General features: G+C 59.3%; 1 protein-coding gene across 2 annotated transcripts in view; it reads right to left on the bottom strand.

Annotated features, from left to right (window-relative positions):
• LOC146049909 (uncharacterized) overlaps positions 1–19,032 on the bottom strand; it is a 104,734-nt gene that overhangs the window by 42,778 nt on the left and 42,924 nt on the right. Inside the window, exons 5-7 of one of the 2 annotated variants that reach the window (XM_083166590.1) lie at positions 16,949–17,056; positions 13,127–13,254; positions 1,425–1,590 (exon numbers count right to left, since the gene is read on the bottom strand). In XM_083166590.1, coding sequence (XP_083022716.1) covers positions 1,425–1,590; positions 13,127–13,254; positions 16,949–17,040 — 386 coding nt within the window. In that variant the 5' untranslated portion in view covers positions 17,041–17,056. Of the gene's footprint in view, positions 1–1,424; positions 1,591–13,126; positions 13,255–16,948; positions 17,238–19,032 lie in introns of those variants that run through there. The other variant, XM_083166591.1, reaches the window with a different exon arrangement.

The raw sequence follows: 19,032 nt of genomic DNA, 5'->3' as shown, positions 1-19,032 counted from the left end.
TTCTGACAGTGAGGTGGTGATGGGTGGGCTGGTGGATCTGGGTGGACTTGGTGCCGTGGTGGCACATGTGGTGGTGATGGGTGGGCTGGTGGATCTGGGTGGACTTGGTGCCGTGGTGGCACATGTGGATGTGATGGGTGGGCTGGTGGATCTGGGTGGACTTGGTGCCGTGGTGGCACATGTGGATGTGATGGGTGGGCTGGTGGATCTGGGTGGACTTGTTGCCATGGTGGCACATGTGGTGGTGATGGGTGGGCTGGTGCATCTGGGTGGACTTGGTGCCGTGGGGGCACATGTGGTGGTGATGGGTGGGCTGGTGCATCTGGGTGGACTTGGTGCCGTGGTGGCACATGTGGATGTGATGGGTGGGCTGGTGGATCTGGGTGGACTTGGTGCCGTGGTGGCACATGTGGATGTGATGGGTGGGCTGGTGGATCTGGGTGGACTTGTTGCCATGGTGGCACATGTGGTGGTGATGGGTGGGCTGGTGCATCTGGGTGGACTTGGTGCCGTGGGGGCACATGTGGTGGTGATGGGTGGGCTGGTGCATCTGGGTGGACTTGGTGCCGTGGTGGCACATGTGGTGGTGATGGGTGGGCTGGTGGATCTGGGTGGACTTGGTGCCGTGGTGGCACATGTGGATGTGATGGGTGGGCTGGTGGATCTGGGTGGACTTGTTGCCATGGTGGCACATGTGGTGGTGATGGGTGGGCTGGTGGATCTGGGTGAACTTGGTGCCGTGGTGGCACATGTGGTGGTGATGGGTGGGCTGGTGGATCTGGGTGGACTTGGTGCCGTGGTGGCACATGTGGATGTGATGGGTGGGCTGGTGGATCTGGGTGGACTTGGTGCCATGGTGGCACATGTGGATGTGATGGGTGGGCTGGTGGATCTGGGTGGACTTGGTGCCGTGGTGGCACATGTGGATGTGATGGGTGGGCTGGTGGATCTGGGTGGACTTGGTGCCGTGGTGGCACATGTGGTGGTGATGGGTGGGCTGGTGGATCTGGGTGGACTTGGTGCCATGGTGGCACATGTGGTGGTGATGGGTGGGCTGGTGGATCTGGGTGGACTTGTTGCCATGGTGGCACATGTGGTGGTGATGGGTGGGCTGGTGCATCTGGGTGGACTTGGTGCCGTGGGGGCACATGTGGTGGTGATGGGTGGGCTGGTGCATCTGGGTGGACTTGGTGCCGTGGTGGCACATGTGGTGGTGATGGGTGGGCTGGTGCATCTGGGTGGACTTGGTGCCATGGTGGCACATGTGGTGGTGATGGGTGGGCTGGTGGATCTGGGTGGACTTGGTGCCGTGGTGGCACATGTGGTGGTGATGGGTGGGCTGGTGGATCTGGGTGGACTTGGTGCCGGGGCTGGACACACTATAGAGCATGACCACGTATGAGCAGGTGAGCAGAAAGTCTTACTTGTTCTCAGAAAACTCTATGATGGTGTGGTAAGGCCGGATCTGAGGAGGACCATCTCCGTGATGAAGCATGCTGGGCAGACTGTAGGACAATGAGCGGTAATAGTCCTCTGGTACACAGGACGGCCAGTTCATCGTGATAGAAGACCCAGCATCCTTCTCTTTCCCTGCTCCCAAATACAAAGACTTTATAGAGCATCAATGGTGCTGGTGCAGATCGCTGGACACAATGCAGAAGCTCCATCCCTGGCGCAAACTGGTGAGGAGGACTGGTGGCCACATCTGATTGGCTAATAACAGCCTTCCCATCTCAGTCACTCTCCTCACATAGGGCGGGATGTACTAAACGGAAAATGCGTTAAAAACCCCATTATTTGGGTTTTTACCACATTTTCATATGCACTAAAGCCCCACCGCCGGAGGTTCGCAGTGGGGGTTACGCCAGCTCTAGCTAGCATAACCCGATAGAAGCTTAGGGGCTTTTTTCGTATCCCCTGCTGCCCTCACCACCTCACCTGTGTCCTAGCAGTATCCTTCTGTGCTGCCCGGACCAGTGACCTCCTCCGGCTGCAGGGAGGAGGAGGCGGAGCCAGGCAGCGGGTTCAGGTGCAAACCGTTGTGGCAAAAGAGATGGCTATAGCTGGAGTAGAGGTGAGTTCAGAATATACTGTATGTAGTAGGGGTGAGTGCAGTCTATAGAAGTGAGTGCAGGCTCAAAGGAGTAGAGGTGAGAGCAGGCTATAGTGGTAAGTGCAGGCTATATAGGTGAGTGCAGGCTATAGAGGGGAGTGCAGGCTATAGATGGAGTAAAGGTGAGCGCAGGCTATAGGGGTGAGCGCGGGCTATAGGGGTGAGCGCAGGCTATAGAGGTGAGCGCGGGCTATAGGGGTGAGCGCGGGCTATAGGGGTGAGCGCGGGCTATGGGGGTGAGCGCGGGCTATGGGGGTGAGCGCGGGCTATGGGGGTGAGCGCGGGCTATGGGGGTGAGCGCGGGCTATAGGGGTGAGCGCGGGCTATAGGGGTGAGCGCGGGCTATAGGGGTGAGCGCAGGCTATAGAGGTGAGCGCGGGCTATAGGGGTGAGCGCAGGCTATAGAGGTGAGCGCGGGCTATAGGGGTGAGCGCAGGCTATAGAGGTGAGCGCAGGCTATAGACGTGAGCGCAGGCTATAGAGGTGAGCGCAGGCTATAGAGGTGAGCGCAGGCTATAGAGGTGAGCGAGGGCTATAGGGGTGAGCGCGGGCTATAGGGGTGAGCGCGGGCTATAGGGGTGAGCGCGGGCTATAGGGGTGAGCGCAGGCTATAGAGGTGAGCGCGGGCTATAGGGGTGAGCGCGGGCTATAGAGGTGAGCGCGGGCTATAGAGGTGAGCGCGGGCTATAGAGGTGAGTGAGCGCGGGCTATAGAGGTGAGCGCGGGCTATAGAGGTGAGCGCGGGCTATAGGGGTGAGCGCGGGCTATAGAGGTGAGCGCGGGCTATAGGGGTGAGCGCGGGCTATAGGGGTGAGCGCGGGCTATAGAGGTGAGCGCAGGCTATAGAGGGGAGTGCAGGCTATAGATGGAGTAATAGTGAGCGCAGGCTATAGGGGTGAGCGTGGGCTATAGGGGTGAGCGCGGGCTATAGAGGTGAGCGCGGGCTATAGGGGTGAGCGCAGGCTATAGAGGTGAGCGCAGGCTATAGACGTGAGCGCAGGCTATAGAGGTGAGCGAGGGCTATAGGGGTGAGCGCGGGCTATAGGGGTGAGCGCAGGCTATAGAGGTGAGCGCAGGCTATAGGGGTGAGCAAGGTCTATAGAGGTGAGCGCAGGCTATAGGGGTGAGCGCGGGCTATAGGGGTGAGCGCGGGCTATAGAGGTGAGCGCAGGCTATAGAGGGGAGTGCAGGCTATAGATGGAGTAAAGGTGAGCGCAGGCTATAGGGGTGAGCGCAGGCTATAGGGGTGAGCGCAGGCTATAGAGGTGAGCGCAGGCTATAGGGGTGAGCGCGGGCTATAGGGGTGAGCGAGGGCTATAGGGGTGAGCGAAGGCTATAGAGGTGAGCGCGGGCTATAGAGGTGAGCGCAGGCTATAGGGGTGAGCAAGGGCTATAGAGGTGAGCGCAGGCTATAGGGGTGAGCGCAGGCTATAGGGGTGAGCGCGGGCTATAGAGGTGAGCGCAGGCTATAGAGGGGAGTGCAGGCTATAGATGGAGTAAAGGTGAGCGCAGGCTATAGGGGTGAGCGCGGGCTATAGGGGTGAGCGCGGGCTATAGAGGTGAGCGCGGGCTATAGGGGTGAGCGCAGGCTATAGAGGTGAGCGCAGGCTATAGAGGTGAGCGCAGGCTATAGACGTGAGCGCAGGCTATAGAGGTGAGCGAGGGCTATAGGGGTGAGCGAGGGCTATAGGGGTGAGCGCGGGCTATAGGGGTGAGCGCGGGCTATAGGGGTGAGCGCAGGCTATAGAGGTGAGCGCAGGCTATAGGGGTGAGCAAGGGCTATAGAGGTGAGCGCAGGCTATAGGGGTGAGCGCGGGCTATAGGGGTGAGCGTGGGCTATAGAGGTGAGCGCAGGCTATAGAGGGGAGTGCAGGCTATAGATGGAGTAAAGGTGAGCGCAGGCTATAGGGGTGAGCGCGGGCTATAGGGGTGAGCGCAGGCTATAGAGGTGAGCGCGGGCTATAGGGGTGAGCGCGGGCTATGGGGGTGAGCGCGGGCTATGGGGGTGAGCGCGGGCTATGGGGGTGAGCGCGGGCTATGGGGGTGAGCGCGGGCTATGGGGGTGAGAGCGGGCTATAGGGGTGAGCGCGGGCTATAGAGGTGAGCGCGGGCTATAGGGGTGAGCGCGGGCTATAGAGGTGAGCGCGGGCTATAGGGGTGAGCGCGGGCTATAGAGGTGAGCGCGGGCTATAGGGGTGAGCGCGGGCTATAGGGGTGAGCGCGGGCTATAGGGGTGAGCGCAGGCTATAGAGGTGAGCGCAGGCTATAGACGTGAGCGCAGGCTATAGAGGTGAGCGAGGGCTATAGGGGTGAGCTCGGGCTATAGGGGTGAGCGCGGGCTATAGGGGTGAGCGCGGGCTATAGAGGTGAGCGCGGGCTATAGAGGTGAGCGCGGGCTATAGAGGTGAGCGCGGGCTATAGGGGTGAGCGCGGGCTATAGAGGTGAGCGCAGGCTATAGGGGTGAGCGCGGGCTATAGGGGTGAGCGCGGGCTATAGAGGTGAGCGCAGGCTATAGAGGGGAGTGCAGGCTATAGATGGAGTAATAGTGAGCGCAGGCTATAGGGGTGAGCGTGGGCTATAGGGGTGAGCGCGGGCTATAGAGGTGAGCGCGGGCTATAGAGGTGAGCGCGGGCTATAGGGGTGAGCGCAGGCTATAGAGGTGAGCGCAGGCTATAGACGTGAGCGCAGGCTATAGAGGTGAGCGAGGGCTATAGGGGTGAGCGCGGGCTATAGGGGTGAGCGCAGGCTATAGAGGTGAGCGCAGGCTATAGGGGTGAGCAAGGTCTATAGAGGTGAGCGCAGGCTATAGGGGTGAGCGCGGGCTATAGAGGTGAGCGCAGGCTATAGAGGGGAGTGCAGGCTATAGATGGAGTAAAGGTGAGCGCAGGCTATAGGGGTGAGCGCAGGCTATAGAGGTGAGCGCAGGCTATAGGGGTGAGTGCGGGCTATAGGGGTGAGCGCGGGCTATAGGGGTGAGCGCGGGCTATAGGGGTGAGCGCAGGCTATAGAGGTGAGCGCGGGCTATAGAGGTGAGCGCAGGCTATAGGGGTGAGCAAGGGCTATAGAGGTGAGCGCAGGCTATAGGGGTGAGCGCGGGCTATAGGGGTGAGCGCGGGCTATAGAGGTGAGCGCAGGCTATAGAGGGGAGTGCAGGCTATAGATGGAGTAAAGGTGAGCGCAGGCTATAGGGGTGAGCGCGGGCTATAGGGGTGAGCGCGGGCTATAGAGGTGAGCGCGGGCTATAGGGGTGAGCGCAGGCTATAGAGGTGAGCGCAGGCTATAGAGGTGAGCGAGGGCTATAGGGGTGAGCGCGGGCTATAGGGGTGAGCGCGGGCTATAGGGGTGAGCGCGGGCTATAGGGGTGAGCGCGGGCTATAGGGGTGAGCGCAGGCTATAGGGGTGAGCAAGGGCTATAGAGGTGAGCGCAGGCTATAGGGGTGAGCGCGGGCTATAGGGGTGAGCGTGGGCTATAGGGGTGAGCGCAGGCTATAGAGGGGAGTGCAGGCTATAGATGGAGTAAAGGTGAGCGCAGGCTATAGGGGTGAGCGCGGGCTATAGGGGTGAGCGCGGGCTATAGGGGTGAGCGCGGGCTATAGGGGTGAGCGCAGGCTATAGAGGTGAGCGCAGGCTATAGAGGTGAGCGCGGGCTATAGGGGTGAGCGCGGGCTATAGAGGTGAGCGCGGGCTATAGAGGTGAGCGCGGGCTATAGGGGTGAGCGCGGGCTATAGGGGTGAGCGCAGGCTATAGGGGTGAGCGCAGGCTATAGGGGTGAGCGCAGGCTATAGGGGTGAGCGCGGGCTATAGAGGTGAGCACGGGCTATAGGGGTGAGCGCGGGCTATAGAGTTGAGCGCAGGCTATAGGGGTGAGAGCAGGCTATAGGGGTGAGCGCAGGCTATAGGGGTGAGCGCAGGCTATAGGGGTGAGCGCAGGCTGTAGGGGTGAGCGCAGGCTATAGGGGTGAGCGCGGGCTATAGGGGTGAGCGCGGGCTATAGGGGTGAGCGCGGGCTATAGGGGTGAGCGCAGGCTATAGAGGTGAGCGCAGGCTATAGACGTGAGCACAGGCTATAGAGGTGAGCGAGGGCTATAGGGGATAGCGTGGGCTATAGGGGTGAGCGCAGGCTATAGAGGTGAGCGCAGGCTATAGGGGTGAGCAAGGGCTATAGAGGTGAGCGCGGGCTATAGGGGTGAGCACGGGCTATAGGGGTGAGCGCGGGCTATAGAGGTGAGCGCAGGCTATAGAGGGGAGTGCAGGCTATAGATGGAGTAAAGGTGAGCGCAGGCTATAGGGGTGAGCGCGGGCTATAGGGGTGAGCGCGGGCTATAGGGGTGAGCGCAGGCTATAGGGGTGAGCGCAGGCTATAGAGGTGAGCGCAGGCTATAGACGTGAGCGCAGGCTATAGAGGTGAGCGAGGGCTATAGGGGTGAGCGCGGGCTATAGGGGTGAGCGCAGGCTATAGAGGTGAGCGCAGGCTATAGGGGTGAGCAAGGGCTATAGAGGTGAGCGCGGGCTATAGAGGTGAGCGCAGGCTATAGAGGGGAGTGCAGGCTATAGATGGAGTAAAGGTGAGCGCAGGCTATAGGGGTGAGCGCGGGCTATAGGGGTGAGCGCAGGCTAATGGGGTGAGCGCAGGCTATAGGGGTGAGCGCAGGCTATAGGGGTGAGCGCGGGCTATAGGGGTGAGCGCGGGCTATAGAGGTGAGCGCAGGCTATAGAGGGGAGTGCAGGCTATAGATGGAGTAAAGGTGAGCGCAGGCTATAGGGGTGAGCGCGGGCTATAGGGGTGAGCGCAGGCTATAGAGGTGAGCGCAGGCTATAGGGGTGAGCGCGGGCTATAGAGGTGAGCGCGGGCTATAGAGATGAGCGCGGGCTATAGAGGTGAGCGCAGGCTATAGAGGTGAGCGCAGGCTATAGAGGTGAGCGCAGGCTATAGAGGTGAGCGCGGGCTATAGGGGTGAGCGCGGGCTATAGAGGTGAGCGCGGGCTATAGGGGTGAGCGCAGGCTATAGAGGTGAGCGAGGGCTATAGGGGTGAGCGCGGGCTATAGGGTTGAGCGCGGGCTATAGGGTTGAGCGCGGGCTATAGGGTTGAGCGCGGGCTATAGGGGTGAGCGCAGGCTATAGGGGTGAGCAAGGGCTATAGAGGTGAGCGCAGGCTATAGGGGTGAGCGCGGGCTATAGGGGTGAGCGCGGGCTATAGAGGTGAGCGCAGGCTATAGAGGGGAGTGCAGGCTATAGATGGAGTAAAGGTGAGCGCAGGCTATAGGGGTGAGCGCAGGCTATAGGGGTGAGCGCGGGCTATAGGGGTGAGCGCGGGCTATAGGGGTGAGCGCGGGCTATAGAGGTGAGCGCAGGCTATAGAGGTGAGCGCGGGCTATAGAGGTGAGCGCGGGCTATAGGGGTGAGCGCGGGCTATAGAGGTGAGCGCGGGCTATAGGGGTGAGCGCAGGCTATAGAGGTGAGCGCAGGCTATAGACGTGAGCGCAGGCTATAGAGGTGAGCGAGGGCTATAGGGGTGAGCGCGGGCTATAGGGGTGAGCGCAGGCTATAGGGGTGAGCAAGGACTATAGAGGTTAGCGCGGGCTATAGGGGTGAGCGCGGGCTATAGGGGTGAGCGCAGGCTATAGAGGTGAGCGCAGGCTATAGAGGTGAGCGCAGGCTATAGGGGTGAGCGCAGGCTATAGGGGTGAGCGCAGGCTATAGGGGTGAGCGCGGGCTATAGAGGTGAGCGCGGGCTATAGAGGTGAGCGCGGGCTATAGAGGTGAGCGCGGGCTATAGAGGTGAGCGCAGGCTATAGAGGTGAGCGCGGGCTATAGGGGTGAGCGCGGGCTATAGAGGTGAGCGCGGGCTATAGGGGTGAGCGCAGGCTATAGAGGTGAGCGAGGGCTATAGGGGTGAGCGCGGGCTATAGGGTTGAGCGCGGGCTATAGGGTTGAGCGCGGGCTATAGGGTTGAGCGCGGGCTATAGGGGTGAGCGCAGGCTATAGGGGTGAGCAAGGGCTATAGAGGTGAGCGCAGGCTATAGGGGTGAGCGCGGGCTATAGGGGTGAGCGCGGGCTATAGAGGTGAGCGCAGGCTATAGAGGGGAGTGCAGGCTATAGATGGAGTAAAGGTGAGCGCAGGCTATAGGGGTGAGCGCAGGCTATAGGGGTGAGCGCGGGCTATAGGGGTGAGCGCGGGCTATAGGGGTGAGCGCGGGCTATAGAGGTGAGCGCAGGCTATAGAGGTGAGCGCGGGCTATAGAGGTGAGCGCGGGCTATAGGGGTGAGCGCGGGCTATAGAGGTGAGCGCGGGCTATAGGGGTGAGCGCAGGCTATAGAGGTGAGCGCAGGCTATAGACGTGAGCGCAGGCTATAGAGGTGAGCGAGGGCTATAGGGGTGAGCGCGGGCTATAGGGGTGAGCGCAGGCTATAGGGGTGAGCAAGGACTATAGAGGTTAGCGCGGGCTATAGGGGTGAGCGCGGGCTATAGGGGTGAGCGCGGGCTATAGGGGTGAGCGCAGGCTATAGGGGTGAGCGCAGGCTATAGGGGTGAGCGCGGGCTATAGGGGTGAGCGCGGGCTATAGGGGTGAGCGCAGGCTATAGAGGGGAGCGCAGGCTATAGGGGTGAGCGCAGGCTATAGGGGTGAGCGCAGGCTATAGGGGTGAGCGCGGGCTATAGGGGTGAGCGCCGGCTATAGGGGTGAGCGCCGGCTATAGGGGTGAGCGCCGGCTATAGGGGTGAGCGCCGGCTATAGGGGTGAGCGCCGGCTATAGGGGTGAGCGCCGGCTATAGGGGTGAGCGCGGGCTATAGGGGTGAGCGCAGGCTATAGAGGTGAGCGAGGGCTATTGAGGTGAGCGAGGGCTATAGGGGTGAGCGAGGGCTATAGGGGTGAGCGCAGGCTATAGGGGTGAGCGCGGGCTATAGAGGTGAGCGCGGGCTATAGGGGTGAGCGCGGGCTATAGGGGTGAGCGCGGGCTATAGGGGTGAGCGCGGGCTATAGGGGTGAGCGCAGGCTGTAGGGGTGAGCGCAGGCTATAGGGGTGAGCGCAGGCTATAGGGGTGAGCGCCGGCTATAGGGGTGAGCGCCGGCTATAGGGGTGAGCGCAGGCTATAGAGGTGAGCGCAGGCTATAGGGGTGAGCGCGGGCTATAGAGGTGAGCGCGGGCTATAGAGGTGAGCGCGGGCTATAGAGGTGAGCGCAGGCTATAGAGGTGAGCGCAGGCTATAGAGGTGAGCGCAGGCTATAGAGGTGAGCGCGGGCTATAGGGGTGAGCGCGGGCTATAGAGGTGAGCGCGGGCTATAGGGGTGAGCGCAGGCTATAGAGGTGAGCGAGGGCTATAGGGGTGAGCGCGGGCTATAGGGTTGAGCGCGGGCTATAGGGTTGAGCGCGGGCTATAGGGTTGAGCGCGGGCTATAGGGGTGAGCGCAGGCTATAGGGGTGAGCAAGGGCTATAGAGGTGAGCGCAGGCTATAGGGGTGAGCGCGGGCTATAGGGGTGAGCGCGGGCTATAGAGGTGAGCGCAGGCTATAGAGGGGAGTGCAGGCTATAGATGGAGTAAAGGTGAGCGCAGGCTATAGGGGTGAGCGCAGGCTATAGGGGTGAGCGCGGGCTATAGGGGTGAGCGCGGGCTATAGGGGTGAGCGCGGGCTATAGAGGTGAGCGCAGGCTATAGAGGTGAGCGCGGGCTATAGAGGTGAGCGCGGGCTATAGGGGTGAGCGCGGGCTATAGAGGTGAGCGCGGGCTATAGGGGTGAGCGCAGGCTATAGAGGTGAGCGCAGGCTATAGACGTGAGCGCAGGCTATAGAGGTGAGCGAGGGCTATAGGGGTGAGCGCGGGCTATAGGGGTGAGCGCAGGCTATAGGGGTGAGCAAGGACTATAGAGGTTAGCGCGGGCTATAGGGGTGAGCGCGGGCTATAGGGGTGAGCGCAGGCTATAGAGGTGAGCGCAGGCTATAGAGGTGAGCGCAGGCTATAGGGGTGAGCGCAGGCTATAGGGGTGAGCGCAGGCTATAGGGGTGAGCGCGGGCTATAGAGGTGAGCGCGGGCTATAGAGGTGAGCGCGGGCTATAGAGGTGAGCGCGGGCTATAGAGGTGAGCGCAGGCTATAGAGGTGAGCGCGGGCTATAGGGGTGAGCGCGGGCTATAGAGGTGAGCGCGGGCTATAGGGGTGAGCGCAGGCTATAGAGGTGAGCGAGGGCTATAGGGGTGAGCGCGGGCTATAGGGTTGAGCGCGGGCTATAGGGTTGAGCGCGGGCTATAGGGTTGAGCGCGGGCTATAGGGGTGAGCGCAGGCTATAGGGGTGAGCAAGGGCTATAGAGGTGAGCGCAGGCTATAGGGGTGAGCGCGGGCTATAGGGGTGAGCGCGGGCTATAGAGGTGAGCGCAGGCTATAGAGGGGAGTGCAGGCTATAGATGGAGTAAAGGTGAGCGCAGGCTATAGGGGTGAGCGCAGGCTATAGGGGTGAGCGCGGGCTATAGGGGTGAGCGCGGGCTATAGGGGTGAGCGCGGGCTATAGAGGTGAGCGCAGGCTATAGAGGTGAGCGCGGGCTATAGAGGTGAGCGCGGGCTATAGGGGTGAGCGCGGGCTATAGAGGTGAGCGCGGGCTATAGGGGTGAGCGCAGGCTATAGAGGTGAGCGCAGGCTATAGACGTGAGCGCAGGCTATAGAGGTGAGCGAGGGCTATAGGGGTGAGCGCGGGCTATAGGGGTGAGCGCAGGCTATAGGGGTGAGCAAGGACTATAGAGGTTAGCGCGGGCTATAGGGGTGAGCGCGGGCTATAGGGGTGAGCGCGGGCTATAGGGGTGAGCGCAGGCTATAGGGGTGAGCGCAGGCTATAGGGGTGAGCGCGGGCTATAGGGGGGAGCGCAGGCTATAGAGGGGAGCGCAGGCTATAGAGGGGAGCGCAGGCTATAGGGGTGAGCGCAGGCTATAGGGGTGAGCGCAGGCTATAGGGGTGAGCGCGGGCTATAGGGGTGAGCGCGGGCTATAGGGGTGAGCGCCGGCTATAGGGGTGAGCGCCGGCTATAGGGGTGAGCGCCGGCTATAGGGGTGAGCGCCGGCTATAGGGGTGAGCGCCGGCTATAGGGGTGAGCGCGGGCTATAGGGGTGAGCGCAGGCTATAGAGGTGAGCGAGGGCTATTGAGGTGAGCGAGGGCTATAGGGGTGAGCGAGGGCTATAGGGGTGAGCGCAGGCTATAGGGGTGAGCGCGGGCTATAGAGGTGAGCGCGGGCTATAGGGGTGAGCGCGGGCTATAGGGGTGAGCGCGGGCTATAGGGGTGAGCGCGGGCTATAGGGGTGAGCGCAGGCTGTAGGGGTGAGCGCAGGCTATAGGGGTGAGCGCAGGCTATAGGGGTGAGCGCCGGCTATAGGGGTGAGCGCCGGCTATAGGGGTGAGCGCCGGCTATAGGGGTGAGCGCAAGCTATAGGGGTGAGCGCAGGCTTTAGGGGTGAGCGAGGGCTTTAGGGGTGAGCGAGGGCTATAGGGGTGAGCGCAGGCTATAGGGGTGAGCGCCGGCTATAGGGGTGAGCGCAGGCTATAGGGGTGAGCGCAGGCTATAGGGGTGAGCGCGGGCTATAGGGGTGAGCGCGGGCTATAGGGGTGAGCGCGGGCTATAGGGGTGAGCGCGGGCTATAGGGGTGAGCGCGGGCTATAGGGGTGAGCGCAGGCTATAGAGGGGAGCGCAGGCTATAGGGGTGAGCGCAGGCTATAGGGGTGAGCGCAGGCTATAGGGGTGAGCGCGGGCTATAGGGGTGAGCGCGGGCTATAGGGGTGAGCGCGGGCTATAGGGGTGAGCGCCGGCTATAGGGGTGAGCGCCGGCTATAGGGGTGAGCGCCGGCTATAGGGGTGAGCGCCGGCTATAGGGGTGAGCGCGGGCTATAGGGGTGAGCGCAGGCTATAGAGGTGAGCGAGGGCTATTGAGGTGAGCGAGGGCTATAGGGGTGAGCGAGGGCTATAGGGGTGAGCGCAGGCTATAGGGGTGAGCGCGGGCTATAGAGGTGAGCGCGGGCTATAGAGGTGAGCGCGGGCTATAGGGGTGAGCGCGGGCTATAGGGGTGAGCGCGGGCTATAGGGGTGAGCGCAGGCTGTAGGGGTGAGCGCAGGCTGTAGGGGTGAGCGCAGGCTATAGGGGTGAGCGCCGGCTATAGGGGTGAGCGCCGGCTATAGGGGTGAGCGCCGGCTATAGGGGTGAGCGCAAGCTATAGGGGTGAGCGCAGGCTTTAGGGGTGAGCGAGGGCTTTAGGGGTGAGCGAGGGCTATAGGGGTGAGCGCAGGCTATAGGGGTGAGCGCCGGCTATAGGGGTGAGCGCAAGCTATAGGGGTGAGCGCAGGCTTTAGGGGTGAGCGAGGGCTTTAGGGGTGAGCGAGGGCTATAGGGGTGAGCGCAAGCTATAGGGGTGAGCGCAAGCTATAGGGGTGAGCGCAGGCTATAGGGGTGAGCGCGGGCTTTAGGGGTGAGCGAGGGCTATAGGGGTGAGCGAGGGCTATAGAGGTGAGCGCGGGCTATAGGGGTGAGCGCAGGCTATAGGGGTGAGCGCAGGCTATAGGGTCGAGCGCGGGCTATAGATGTGAGCGCAGGCTATAGGGGTGAGCGCAGGCTATAGAGGTGAGTGCGGGCTATAGGGGTGAGCGCGGGCTATAGGGGTGAGCGCAAGCTATAGGGGTGAGCGCGGGCTATAGGGGTGAGCGCGGGCTATAGGGGTGAGCGCGGGCTATAGGGGTGAGCGCAGGCTATAGGGGTCAGCGCAGGCTATAGGGGTGAGCGCGGGCTATAGGGGTGAGCGCGGACTATAGGGGTGAGCGAGGGCTATAGGGGTGAGCGCAGGCTATAGGGGTGAGCGCGGGCTATAGAGGTGAGCGCGGGCTATAGGGGTGAGCGCAGGCTATAGGGGTGAGCGCGGGCTATAGGGGTGAGCGCGGGCTATAGGGTTGAGCGCGGGCTATAGGGGTGAGTGCAGGCTATAGGGGTGAGCGCAGGCTATAGGGGTGAGCGCCGGCTATAGGGGTGAGTGCTTTCTGTACCTCGAATAGTTCCAGATCCAAACAGTGGCTCCACATGAGTCAGGATAAATTCCACCACGATGGACTGGACTCGGACCTCCATGAACGCTGCGGAGCCGGCACATCCGGACGATTCAATGTCTTTGGATCTAACATGGGGATAGGATTGGGCACATTTGTACTGCATAGCTCCCCCCACAGCAGCACACAGCAATGGGTGATGTAAAGGACACAGCAGCACACAGTAATGTGAGATATAGAGGACCATGCGCCCCACAGCAGCACACAGCAATGGGTGATGTAAAGGACACAGCATCACACAGTAATGTGAGATATAGAGGACCATGCGCCCCACAGCAGCACACAGCAATGGGTGATGTAAAGGACACAGCAGCACACAGTAATGTGAGATATAAAGGAGTATGCGCCCCACAGCAGCACACAGCAATGTGCGATATATAGCGTCATCAGGGAGGGTAAGAGCGCCCCAGCGTCATCAGGGAGGGTAAGAGCGCCCCAGCGTCATCAGGGAGGGTAAGAGCGCCTCAGCGTCATCAGGGAGGGTAAGAGCGCCCCAGCGTCATCAGGGAGGGTAAGAGCGCCCCAGCGTCATCAGGGAGGGTAAGAGCGCCCGAGCGTAATCAGGGAGGGTAAGAGCGCCCCAGCGTCATCAGGGAGGGTAAGAGCGCCCCAGCGTCATCAGGGAGGGTAAGAGCGCCCCAGCGTCATCAGGGAGGGTAAGAGCGCCCCAGCGTCATCAGGGAGGGTAAGAGCGCCCCAGCGTCATCAGGGTGGGTAAGAGCGCCCCAGCGTCATCAGGGAGGGATTGTGACATCAGGCGGTATGTGCCGCAAATAGCATAACACATGTAACTGACAGGAAGGTGGCCCCTCTCAGCTCTGGGCCCCATAGCAGCTGCACCCCCTGCACCTATGGTAGCTACACCCTGTATATAACACATGTAACTGTGACAGGGAAGGTGGCCCCTCTCAGCTCTGGGGCCCATAGCAGCTGTACTCCCTGCACCTATGGTAGTTACACCCCTGTATATAACACATTTAACTGACAGGAAGGTGGCCCCTCTCAGATCTGGGCCCCATAGCAGCTGCACCCCCTGCACCTATGGTAACTACACCCCTGTATATAACACATGTAACTGACAGGGAAAGTGGCCCCTCTCAGCTCTGGGCCCCATAGCAGCTGCACCCCCTGCACCTATGGTAGCTACACCCTGTATATATCACATGTAACTGTCACAGGGAAGGTGGCCCCTCTCAGCTCTAGTCCCCATAGTAGCTGTACCGCCTGCACCTATGGTAGCTACACCCTGTATGTAACACATGTAACTGTGACAGGGAAGGTGGCCCCTCTCAGTTCTGGGCCCCATAGCAGCTGCACTCCCTGCACCTATGGTAGCTACACCCTGTATATAACACATGTAACTGTGACAGGGAAGGTGGCCCCTCTCAGCTCTGGGCCCCATAGCAGCTGCACTCCCTGCACCTATGGTAGCTACACCCTGTATATAACACATGTAACTGTGACAGGGAAGGTGGCCCCTCTCAGCTCTGGCCCCATAGCAGCTGTACCCCCTGCACCTATGGTAGCTACACCCTGTATATAACACATGTAACTGTGACAGGGAAGGTGGCCCCTCCCAGCTCTGGGCCCCATAGCAGCTGCACCCCCTGCACCTATGGTAGCTACACCCTGTATATAACACATGTAACTGTGACAGGGAAGGTGGCCCCTCTCAGCTCTGGGCCCCATAGCAGCTGCACCCCCTGCACCTATGGTAGTTACACCCTGTATATAACACATGTAACTGTGACAGGGAAGGTGGCCCCTCCCAGCTCTGGGCCCCATAGCAGCTGCACCCCCTGCACCTATGGTAGTTACACCCTGTATATAACACATGTAACTGTGACAGGGAAGGTGTCCCCTCTCAGCTCTGGGGCCCATAGCAGCTGCACTCCCTGCACCTATGGTAGTTACACCCCTGTATATAACACATGTAACTGTGACAGGGAAGGTGGCCCCTCTCAGCTCTGGGCCCCATAGTAGCTGCACTCTCTGCACCTATGGTAGCTACACCCCTGTATATAACACATGTAACTGTGACAGGGAAGGTGGCCCCTCCCAGCTCTGGGCCCCATAGTAGCTGCACTCTCTGCACCTATTGTAGCTACACGCTGTATATAACACATGTAACTGTGACAGGGAAGGTGGCCCCTCCCAGCTCTGGGCCCCATAGTAGCTGCACTCTCTGCACCTATGGTAGCTACACCCCTGTATATAACACATGTAACTGTGACAGGGAAGGTGGCCCCTCTCAGCTCTGGGCCACATAGCAGCTGCACCCCCTGCACCTATGGTAGCTACACCCCTGTATATAACACATGTAACTGTGACAGGGAAGGTGGCCCCTCTATGCTCTGGGCCCCATAGCAGCTGCACTCCCTGCACCTATGGTAGTTACACCCTGTATATAACACATGTAACTGTGACAGGGAAGGTGGCCCCTCTATGCTCTGGGCCCCATAGCAGCTGCACTCCCTGCACCTATTGTAGCTACACGCTGTATATAACACATGTAACTGTGACAGGGAAGGTGGCCCCTCCCAGCTCTGGGCCCATAGCAGCTGCACTCCCTGCACCTATGGTAGCTACACCCAGGGGCGGATTTAGGGAGGAGGGCGCCCCTAGGCACAACAATAATGTTTACTAAGTAGGACAGTTTATAGGGGCAGTATCTGCATGTCCTATCCATTTACACCCTATTTAAGATAGAATATAGTACAGTACAGTGGATATTTTGCAGTTATTGGTACATTTTGGGCTGACAGTACTATCACAGGCATCCAAGTGCCGCCCCCAAATATGTGCCGCCCCTAGGCCGGTGCCTCACGTGCCTAATGGGAAATTCGTCTCTGGCTACACCACTGTATATAACACATGTAACTGTGACAGGGAAGGTGGCCCCTCTCAGCTCTGGCCCCATAGAAGCTACACCCCCTGCACCTATGGTAACTACACCCTGTATATAACACATGTAACTGTGACAGGCTAGGTGGCCCCTCTCAGCTCTGGGCCCATAGCAGCTGCACCCCCTGCACCTATGGTAGCTACACCCCTGTATATAACACATGTAACTGTGACAGGGAAGGTGGCCCCTCTCAGCTCTGGGCCCCATAGCAGCTGCACTCCCTGCACCTATGGTAACTACACCCTGTATATAACACATGTAACTGTGACAGGGAAGGTGGCCCCTCTCAGCTCTGGCCACATAGCAGCTGCACCCCCTGCACCTATAGTAGCTACACCCCTGTATATAACATATGTAACGGTGACAGGGAAGGTGTCCCCTCTCAGCTCTGGCCCATAGCAGCTGCACCCCCTGCACCTATGGTAACTACACCCTGTATATAACACATGTAACTGTGACAGGGAAGGTGGCCCCTCTCAGCTCTGGCCCCATAGCAGCTGCACCCCTGTATATAACACATGTAACTGTGACAGGGAAGGTGGCCCCTCTCAGCTCTGGCCCCATAGCAGCTGCACTACCTGCATCTATGGTAGCTACACCCTGTATATAACACATGTAACGGTGACAGGGAAGGTGGCCCCTCTCAGCTCTGGGCCCCATAGCAACTGCACCCCCTGCACCTATGGTAGTTACACCCTTGGCACCTGGCACACATTGCACCATTACTCACAGCCTTGCACAGGGTGGGATTTCACTCTATCTGGGCGGTGACTATCTGCACAGCTGAAACAAGGCTGAATAACCCCTAGATCATCAATGAGCTAATGCCTTAACTAGTACCTAAAAGGTGACATTACCTGAGTAAGTTGGGTGCCCATACGATAGCCAGGTTCCTCGCATGCATGTTTGTCTGGCCACTGAATGAGGCCATAAACACCAAGTGCCTCATGAGGTATTCCAGAGTCCTGGGGAACACAAGCGGTAAAATGCTCAGTATAAGACAGATCCAGGGCCACCTTCTGTGGATCTGTCGTCAGTCACCTCTATTCCTGCAATTTCCAGCGGATTTCCTGATACAGCAGCAATCTCCCTGGTGTCACCAAACCCACATTATGCAGCATAGCAACCTCCCCGTCTTCATTCTGTAGGAGACTGCCTGATATAGCAGTGATCTCCCTGGTGTCACCTAACCCACATTATGCAGCATAGCAAACCTCCCCATCTTCATTCTGCAGGAGACTCCCTGATACAGCACTGATCTCCCTGATGTCACCTAACCCACATTATGCAACATAGCAACCTCCCCGTCTTCATTCTGTAGGAGACTGACTGATACAGCAGCAATCTCCCTGGTGTCACCAAACCCACATTATGCAGCATAGCAACCTCCCCGTCTTCATTCTGTAGGAGACTGCCTGATATAGCAGCGATCTCCCTGGTGTCACCTAACCCACATTATGCAGCATAGCAACCTCCCCGTCTTCATTCTGCAGGAGACTGCCTGATACAGCACTGATCTCCCTGGTGTCACCTAACCCACATTATGCAGAATAGCAACCTCCCCGTCTTCATTCTGCAGGAGACTGCCTGATACAGCACTGATCTCCCTGGTGTCACCTAACCCACATTATGCAGCATAGCAACCTCCCCGTCTTCATTCTGCAGGAGACTCCCTGATACAGCACTGATCTCCCTGGTGTCACCTAACCCACATTATGCAGCATAGCAACCTCCCCGTCTTCATTCTGTAGGAGACTGCCTGATATAGCAGCGATCTCCCTGGTGTCACCAAACCCACATTATGCAGCATAGCAACCTCCCCGTCTTCATTCTGTAGGAGACTGCCTGATATAGCAGCGATCTCCCTGGTGTCACCTAACCCACATTATGCAGCATAGCAACCTCCCCGTCTTCATTCTGCAGGAGACTGCCTGATAAAGCAGCGATCTCCCTGGTGTCACCTAACCCACATTAAGCAGCATAGCAAACCTCCCCGTCTTCATTCTGCAGAAGACTCCCTGATACAGCACTGATCTCCCTGGTGTCACCTAACCCACATTATGCAGCATAGCAACGTCCCCGTCTTCATTCTGCAGGAGATTGCCTGATATAGCAGCGATCTCCCTGGTGTCACCTAACACACATTATGCAGCATAGCAACCTCCCCGTCTTCATTCTGCAGGAGACTCCCTGATACAGCACTGATCTCCCTGGTGTCACCTAACCCACATTATGCAGCATAGCAACCTCCCCGTCTTCATTCTGTAGGAGACTGCCTGATATAGCAGCGATCTCCCTGGTGTCACCTAACCCACATTATGCAGCATAGCAACCTCCCCGTCTTCATTCTGCAGGAGACTCCCTGATACAGCACTGATCTCCCTGGTGTCACCTAACCCACATTATGCAGCATAGCAAACCTCCCCGTCTTCATTCTGTAGGAGACTCCCTGATATAGCAGCGATCTCCCTAGTGTCACCTAACCCACATTATGCAGCATAGCAACGTCCCCGTCTTCATTCTGCAGGAGATTGCCTGATATAGCAGCGATCTCCCTGGTGTCACCTAACCCACATTATGCAGCATAGCAAACCTCCCCATCTTCATTCTGTAGGAGACTCCCTGATACAGCACTGATCTCCCTGGTGTCACCTAACCCACATTATGCAGCATAGCAAACCTCCCCATCTTCATTCTGCAGGAGACTCCCTGATACAGCACTGATCTCCCTGGTGTCACCTAACCCACATTATGCAGCATAGCAAACCTCCCTGTCTTCATTCTGCAGGAGACTGCCTGATATAGCAGCGATCTACTTGGTGTCACCTAACCCACATTATGCAGCATAGCAACCTCCCCGTCTTCATTCTGTAGGAGACTCCCTGATACAGCACTGATCTTCCTGGTGTCACCAAACCCACATTATGCAGCATAGCAACCT

The sequence above is a fragment of the Crinia signifera genome, chromosome 12 (assembly GCF_055691185.1).
Source record: "Crinia signifera chromosome 12, ASM5569118v1, whole genome shotgun sequence".
Classification (NCBI taxonomy): Eukaryota; Metazoa; Chordata; class Amphibia; order Anura; family Myobatrachidae; genus Crinia; species Crinia signifera.
Note: the sequence above shows the minus strand (reverse complement) of the source record. Positions and strands in the feature narration are given on the sequence as shown.